At 37.9% G+C, this 8,187-nt stretch overlaps 1 protein-coding gene across 1 annotated transcript; it reads right to left on the reverse strand.

Annotated features, from left to right (window-relative positions):
- Positions 1 to 876: 876 nt before the first annotated feature.
- LOC145165141 (adenine phosphoribosyltransferase 3-like) lies at positions 877 to 3,252 on the reverse strand. Its single transcript, XM_079083810.1, has 6 exons — positions 2,799 to 3,252; positions 2,550 to 2,660; positions 1,655 to 1,747; positions 1,410 to 1,559; positions 1,273 to 1,331; positions 877 to 1,175 (listed from the first exon to the last, which is right to left on the reverse strand). Exons 1-6 carry the CDS (start codon positions 2,884 to 2,886, stop codon positions 1,104 to 1,106), a joined length of 573 nt encoding a protein of 190 aa, XP_078939936.1. The 5' UTR covers positions 2,887 to 3,252; the 3' UTR covers positions 877 to 1,103.
- Positions 3,253 to 8,187: the final 4,935 nt, after the last annotated feature.

The following is an 8,187-nucleotide window of genomic DNA, read 5'->3' on the forward strand; positions in this document are numbered from 1 at the left end:
CCAAATTAAGGAAGTGCTTAACAATTTTTAGCTAAAAATTAGTAATTGTCCAAATATAGCCCACGAAACCGTAGAGTTCTATATTCGTCTACTGTTTCGCAAATTCGTCTACTGTTTCGTGTTTTGTATAAATTTATTTTTTTTTCATTTCTAAGAAACAAAACCGTATGTTTTTTAAAACCTACGGTTTCCTCTCGGTTTAGCTACAGTTTTCCAAACCGTAGCCTACGGTTTTGGGAAAAAAAATACGTTTTTTTTTAAAGTCTACTGTTTTGGGGTTTAATCTACTGTTTTGTCAAAAAAACTACGGTTTTGGGGTTTAATCTACTGTTTTGGGGTTTAATCTACTGTTTTGTCAAAAAAAAAAAATTTTGTACGGCTCATACGAAACCGTAGGTGTACAAGTCGACACTGCACAATATGTGCATTGATCACTTGTACACCGTAGGTTTCGTATGAAACCTACGGTTTTATTTTATTTTTTTTCGATTTTTTTCAAAAAAAACTTAACCCCATATACAAAACACTGCTAATCACAAACACGGTAAAATTTTGATGAAAAGTAGATAAACCTGGTTGTTCTTCGGATGCTCCGTTGAGAGAAAAAAGTAACCAAACCAAAAAAAAAAAATGACCTAATCTGAAAAATTTTACATTATATACTTTGGGCTAATGGGCCACGAAAAAGTAAACGGGTCCGTGAAACAGTAGCCCATTAGGGGAAAAGAGTAGTCAACTGCGGAAAAGAGTAGTCAACTGTAGGTTGACTACTCTTTTGTGGGCTATTTTTGGCTAAGTGGTTTTTTTTTTGCTATTTTTTGATAAGTAATTAAGGATTTTGGCTAGATTTGTATTTTCCCCAACACAACACATAGATAGCCAAATACCGAATTTGCATTTATGAAATATACCACCAATTAAAACGACATTTTTCATTCCAAGAATCCAAATTTCCCTACCCCTAAACACAGAAAAGTGCAAGTGTTCTGTTCCCAGTGTATGAGATTTTATCATCAAAAGCTTACTACTAAAAACCATCTTCCGATAATACCCCTCTAATATACATTTTCCCCCAGATTCCATAAATCACATCATCATCATCATCATGTTTGTCCAAACATCGACTCCACAAGCACATACAACGGCTTCCCATGCAATTTTAATCTCTCACGACCCTACAAAATCCAAAAATACAAACAAATTTAAAAAGAAGAAAAAAATAAGTTTTAATTTTCATATATTTTTTTAAAGATTATTTCGCATCATATATACCTTTAAATCCGGCACTTCAATCACGCAAGCACACTCCACAACCACACCACCAGCACGCTCTGTGCACGTGATAATCAATTTTTAATAAATAAAAAAAATAATATATATATTTTTTTTCATAAATTTGTGAATATTACCAAGTAGGTTGATTGCAGCGCAAAGGGTCCCACCGGTTGCCACCAAATCATCAACCACAAGAGCCCGCTCTCCCGGTTGAACCGCACCTACATGCATTTCAAGACAATCTGTTCCGTATTCCAAAATGTATTTTTCTGATATCACTTCACCTGAAATAATTTTATAATTTTAACTATATATACATATAAAAAAAAAAAGAATCCATTTATAATTTTATATCTTATATTTATATTTATTTATTTACCAGGCAACTTTTTTGGTTTCCTTAAAGGAACAAACTTGGCTCCTATAGCCAGTGCAATTGCAGGACCAAACATAAAACCCCGAGCCTCAATACCTGTCATCGATTAAACTACCTTGTTATATATTTTTATTTTTATGTAACAATAATTGGTTACTAGAAAATGACATATCAAAACAATGATTAACTACCTAAAAAGAAAGTGTAAGCGTGTGGGGTGACTGTTGAGGTCATAAAGATAAGACAAAACAAAAAATTATATATATATATATATATATATATATATATATATATATATATATATATATGTGTGTAATATATATATACATTGAAAAAGTTATATGAAAAATCTTATAAAATCCACATTGTAATGAAATTAAACCGAACATAATTGATAAAAAAAAAAAAACTTGTGGCCACTAGGAGAGGTCCGGTCCCACTGGCTTTCCTCCAACAACAACTGCCATGAGCCATCATCCCACTCCATATTTGGATCTTGAAAGAGAGAGAAAATGCAGATGCTTTAGTAAGCAAAAGGCCACTTTCAGCCGCTCATACTCATTCATAGCAACTAATCGATGACCTCTCCATACCCTTATTTGATTTCCCACTATCGATCAAGTATCAACCACTACTCCTATTGTTAACAAGAAAGTACATGAATATTGTTGATAAAAAATCAGCAACAAGTATGACGAAAGGAGAATAGTCAACGAAGTTTGAAATTTTGCTAAATCGAATGGAAAATTGTGCAATTTCCTTCTGACATTTACGCTATGTAAAACTCAAAAGTCAAAATTGGACCCTGTTCTCAATAAGTATTTTGGATTTTTTGGGGAAAGGTGACGTTTGATAAGTATTTTAGTCCAGAAGGGATTAATTTTGGTAAAGCAATTACCTGCAACTACAGAGATGTTCTCCTGTTTGTAACGCTCAACGAACAAATCGATTGTGTCTTTGAAGGCCTTTGGATCGAGCAACAATGTAGTGATGTCTAGGAACAGTATCCCTGTGATTCACAAATTCTATTCACGATCATTATTCTTCAATGTAAGCGAGATTATGTGTGCAAATTTCTTTCATATAGATAGACACCGGTGGTTTGTGAATTTCATAAAAAAAAAAAAAAAATGGAGATTGAGTGTACCTGGTCTGGGGAAGTCGGGGACGACACGTAGGGTGGACTTGATGCCATTAACACGATCGGAAAATCCGTCGTTTTCGCCGGAAAGCATACTTCAGAGTTGAGATGGAGGTGATGTGTGTGAAGTAGCAGTTGAAGAAAATTAAATGGCGGAGTTAACACACGTAGGAGGAAATTGGGAGGGAAATTGGTTTATTTATAGGAGGGTTTCTTACTCCACTTTCGGAAGGTGTCGATTTGATGTTTTCCAAAATGAGGAGGGTTGTTTTGAAATAACAATATCTCAAAGGATAAAATGACAAAAACAGTCCTTGTACTTGTAGAATATAACTTTATATCTTCTTTGAAGTAATAACAAATGAATCTTCTATAAATTTGTCAAAATCTATTTGACTAACTAAACGTCAATATATATACATAAAACGTACAAATGATCATGTCGCTTACTCATAGTAAACCACTTTTTATTTTGGTGGTACGAATCTTTTAATATATCAGTCATTGTTACCAAACCTTTTTATGATTATTGTTTTGCAAACGTCTTTCCAACCATCAAAACAAATTATTTACGTAACTTCAAAATGTATAACAATTATAGTAGAAAATATCACGGAACTCTCTCCTAAGACTGTTGTTTTGCGTGATGTTTTTCAATTACTCTCAATCAATATATCAAGGCAAAAATTAAGCTCAATTCAGTTTTAAGTTTTAACCACGCTCTTTTTTCCTTTCTTATTTTCTAAAACTTTTTAATGTCTTTATTAATATATAACAAAATTACATGATTAGTCCTTATGGTTTGTCGGTAGCTACCAAAAACCTCTACATGTTTGGTCCATGTAGTTAATAAACATTGTAGTCTGGTCCCTACAGTTTTATTAGGGTTGTCAAATTGGGCAGTCATGTCGTGTTTTTATCTGACACAACACGAAAAGGTTTTGTGTAATACGTACACGAAACGACATGATGTCATGTTTTTTTCACTAACACGACATGAACCAATTAAAACACGACATGACATGACAAAGATAACATTACATAACTAATAGTTTATTTAAATTCATACTTTATATAACACGACAAACATGACAAACACATGCTCAATCGTGTCAATTTTTGTGTCGATTTGTGAATACGACACAACATGACATCGTGTTTTTTATACTTGACACGAACACGACACATACACAAATTTGAATTTTGATTTCGACGCGATTTCATTTCGTGTCATGTATTTTTGTCGTGTCGTTTCATAAATTGACACCTCTAAGTTTTATTTTGTTTCAAAATGGAAAATCTCTGATAAAGTCTCAATATTTTGGGTCAGTTTACAATTTAATTACATATTATTATTATTTTTTTACAAAAAAGATAGATTATCGACTAAAATTTCGAAATAACCATTTTTGCTAGGTTGGCAGATTTAACCAGTATCTTATATTTTTTTGTTAATTTGGTCAAAATATTGAAACGCTTCTAAAGATCACCATATTTTTTAATCAATAACCAAAACATTGTGACGTTTTTAAATATTACCCTTTGAATGTATATTATAATTAACAACTCATTTATAAAAACAACACATTTTTTTATCATTAACAAATGAAATACATTTGTTTGCTAATTTCTAGGAATTGAAAGGTGGACTAAGTACTCCCATATTTCTTGCCGACCACATCAAACTCTTTATGTTCTCCGTATGCATCAATGTGGATGTCATAGCGAGATACACTATGTGGGTGTTCCTCTTATGTTCTTTAATCTAACTACCACCTAATATTCATACCTCACTTGGTAACAACTATAAGCTAACACACATCCATCAAGAGTGAAAAGTGAACTTTGAATGACAATTTTAATAGATAATTACACTTTACTTGTTTCCATTTAAACCGTCATCAAAGGTTGACTTTTCACTCTTGGTGGATGTGTTATCTGATGGTTGTTACCAGATATGGTATGAAGGTTGGGTAGTAGTTAGGTTAAAGAACATAAGAGGAACACTAATATGAAAGGAACAACCATAGAGTGCATCTTACCATGTTTCATTAATAATAATATACATTAGTTCAATGGTAATATTCAGAAAAACTTTAATATTTTGGTTATTGATTAAAAATAACGTAATCTTTAGAAAGTCTCAATATTTTGACCGAATTAATAAAAAAAATGGGATACCGGTTTTGTAACATCTTTAAAAATACGATCCAAAAATTTCTTTTTAAATCATTAATAAAAGCATAGTTATCAACCATTACATTCATAAACAAAAGTGTTATATCCAATCAGAGTAAAATCCCAAAACATATCCTTTTTATATCAGAGTAAAACATCTCAGGCTAAACAAATACGGTGTGTGCCATGCGATCACCCCGAGCTCCTCCCTCCGTTACCGGAAGTACCTGAAACCAAAACTGAAAACCGTAAGCACGAAGCTTAGTGAGTTCCCCAACCTACCACATACCACACATATCCACATACTGCAAACATTGGGCCTCCCCCGCTACATCGGGCCTCGCCCGCTACATCGGGCCCCGCCTGGCTTCGAGCCCCGCTTGGTATACATATCTGTTTCTCTTAGGCCCCGCCTATCTCTGGGCCTCACCCTCTAAACACATACAAACATATAACATAACACGTAACAAATAGCTAAACATACTCTACTATACTCCTGTTCTAAGGCCTCGCCTAACTTGGGCCTCACCCCTGTCATGTTACTGATGAGTCGTGGAACCCCGTCCACGCTCCTGCTGATAGTGAGATACGAGCCCCCGCCCACACACACCTCCCTCCTAACTCGGGCCTCGCCCCTTCTCTGCTACTAATGAGATACAGAACCCCGTCCATACTAGGATAGTGATGAGATACAAGACCTCGCCCACACTCACCTCCCTACCGGGCACATACAAGTATCACACAGACAACAAGTATAACTAGCATACTACATTCATCGGGTCTCGCCCGACATCGGATCGTAATCCGGAACATATATCATAATAATGCCTAGGGCTAACCCCCAGGTCTTCCTACTATACACAAACATAATGGGACGGCATTGTGGGCGTAGACCCATGCACACAGTGAGGAGACTCACCTCACACTGCTGAACCCTGCTGATACTCCTCTGGCTGCTGACTGGCAATTCCCGAACTGCTGACCCTTCGGCTTCCCGACTACCAATACCAAACATCACTTAGTCCAATACAATAACCCTTCCGGGGTAAAATGACCATTCTACCCCTAAACCAACTTGGTCCATATCTAAGGCCAAAAACTGAGGCCCAACACTATGTAGGCTTCCCAAGCCCACTAGTGGCCCACTAATGGCCCAATTTGATAAATTGGGCCCATTCCCTCTATTGGGCCTTACTCTAAGCCCAACTATTTCCTTGGCCCATATTATCTGACTACTGATGGCCCACTAAGGCCCAAGAACCCAAAGCATGGCCCAAACCGAGGCCCAATAACACATGGCCTATACAGACGGATTACGCGGGGCGTACATCTGCGTATGCTAAGCGTACAGGCCGAATGGTGAGTTCGCTGGGCGTACCTGCACGTACACTCAGTGTAACCCCCCTCCCCGTTAAGTCCTTTTTCCATTAAGTGCTTATTCCTCCACTCCAGAGGCTACAATTACAGCTACTGGTCCTTTTCCATGTCTTAATCCATAAAGTCACTAACTTCGTGACTTAACTTGGCCCAAAGAAGTCCAAACTCCCAAAATGACATTCTTCTTCCATAAAGAGGGCTAGATCTCATGCATAAACTCATTAAGACGTCCAAGATGGAGACTTTATTGCTTATGGGACCTTTTTAGCTCTGAGGGTGGCAACCCTAAGCTCAAACACTAGGTTTCATCATAAAGGTCCATTCTTTGGACCTAAAAAGGGCCAAAGCTCCATAAACCTAGATCTAAACTTCTATAAGGAAAGATGGAAGCTTTATACCTTCTGAGGTTTGTAACTGAGCTGGAGAACTTGGATCTAAAAGCTCCTCCTTAATCAATGAGACTCCAAGATGATAACTCATCTCCAAGAACACTAATATGCACTCCAAAATGGCCTTACAAGCTCTAAGAACACTCAAGAGGGTTTAGGGTTTCGTAGCAGATCTTTAGGGTGGAATGGAGGCTGAATCTTGAGGGTATAATGTTCTTTATATAGTGGCACACCCTAAATTTAGGGTTTCTGGACTCTGGACGTACGCTGGGCGTACATCCTGTACGTTGGGCGTACGCCAAAGGCACCCGCAACCATTTACCTTTATACGTTGGGCGTAACCCAACTTACGCTGGGCGTACCCACGCACCTTCCACTTTGCATGCATGGTCCTTCTTGCCAACTTCTTCCATTAAGGGACCATTAATGTCAATAACTTCAAAGTGCTATAACTCCTTCATTCTAAGTCCGTTTCCGACGAACTTTATATCCATTAAAAGGTAGCGAGAAGCCCTACGCTTCTAGCAACATATCTCAGCCGAAACCTCCTCGCCTAAAACTCAAAGCCCATAAAAGACCGAAACGCCCCTAATCTCGGGCTCTGAAATCCATAAACGAATACTTTCAGAACAGGGCGTTACAACTCTCCCCCACTTAAACTAGACTTCGTCCTCGAAGTCCGCTACGGCCACTATCTTGCAACCTACTTACCAATTCCTTCCCGAAGCATGCATCACCTGCTGGGTCCGATCCCCGAAGAACCACTTCCATTGACCTTCCGCCCGGTCATCCTGACAGGACTAATCCTTGCCGATACCTCGAGAGCACTCTAATCACCAACCATCCTGAGAACATGGCTCTTATCCAACCGACCTTCCTTTCGGTACTCCCCGAGTACCCATGTTGGACATCCTAGGGGTTCACCCCTTTTCCTTGCGCGTCTACTGGCCTTCCCAAGGCAACTTTCCCTAACAACTACCTTCTCTATCTCTGTGAAGGACATACCTTTGCTGTAACTACACCTCCAGCCATTCCCAGTGCTGGTTACTTCACTTACACTAGACCTGGCAATTCGTGTATTCGTGTCATGAAAACATGTGAGCCACGAATTTCACACGATACGATTACACGATAAGAAATAAGGTTTATCTCAATTTTTAAGATATATTTGTGTCGTGTATTCGTGTCGTGTCGTGTCTCTCACAGATTCGTGTATTCGTGTCTCAAATTGTCAGGTCTAACCGACACCCACTGAATGCTTCCTCTTACTATGTTCTGGTGCTGACATCCTATCTCAGCGAATAGATCAGATAATCCTTCGAGTAAAAGATTCATCCCTGCAACGGTTAGACTCATACGAGAGCTGCACAACAGGGTCAGACCCTTCCCTCTGAGATTATTTAACCCTGCTGTGAGAGGCGTAGCACTTCTCGGTCAACTAGCTGTCCCAC

This window comes from Lactuca virosa, chromosome 3 (genome assembly GCF_052849685.1).
Source record: "Lactuca virosa cultivar CGN04683 chromosome 3, Lactuca_virosa_CGN04683_v6, whole genome shotgun sequence".
Taxonomy (NCBI): Eukaryota; Viridiplantae; Streptophyta; class Magnoliopsida; order Asterales; family Asteraceae; genus Lactuca; species Lactuca virosa.

Bases quoted from the DNA above. Each gene is read 5' to 3' on its own strand.
- LOC145165141 (XM_079083810.1), bottom strand. From the start codon at position 2,886: ATGCTTTCCGGCGAAAACGACGGATTTTCCGATCGTGTTAATGGCATC. The intron at 2,661-2,798 runs GTACACTCAATC...TGTGAATCACAG, and splicing joins CCCCGACTTCCCCAGACCAG to GGATACTGTTCCTAGACATC. The intron at 1,748-2,549 runs GTAATTGCTTTA...AATCGATGACAG, and splicing joins GAACATCTCTGTAGTTGCAG to GTATTGAGGCTCGGGGTTTT.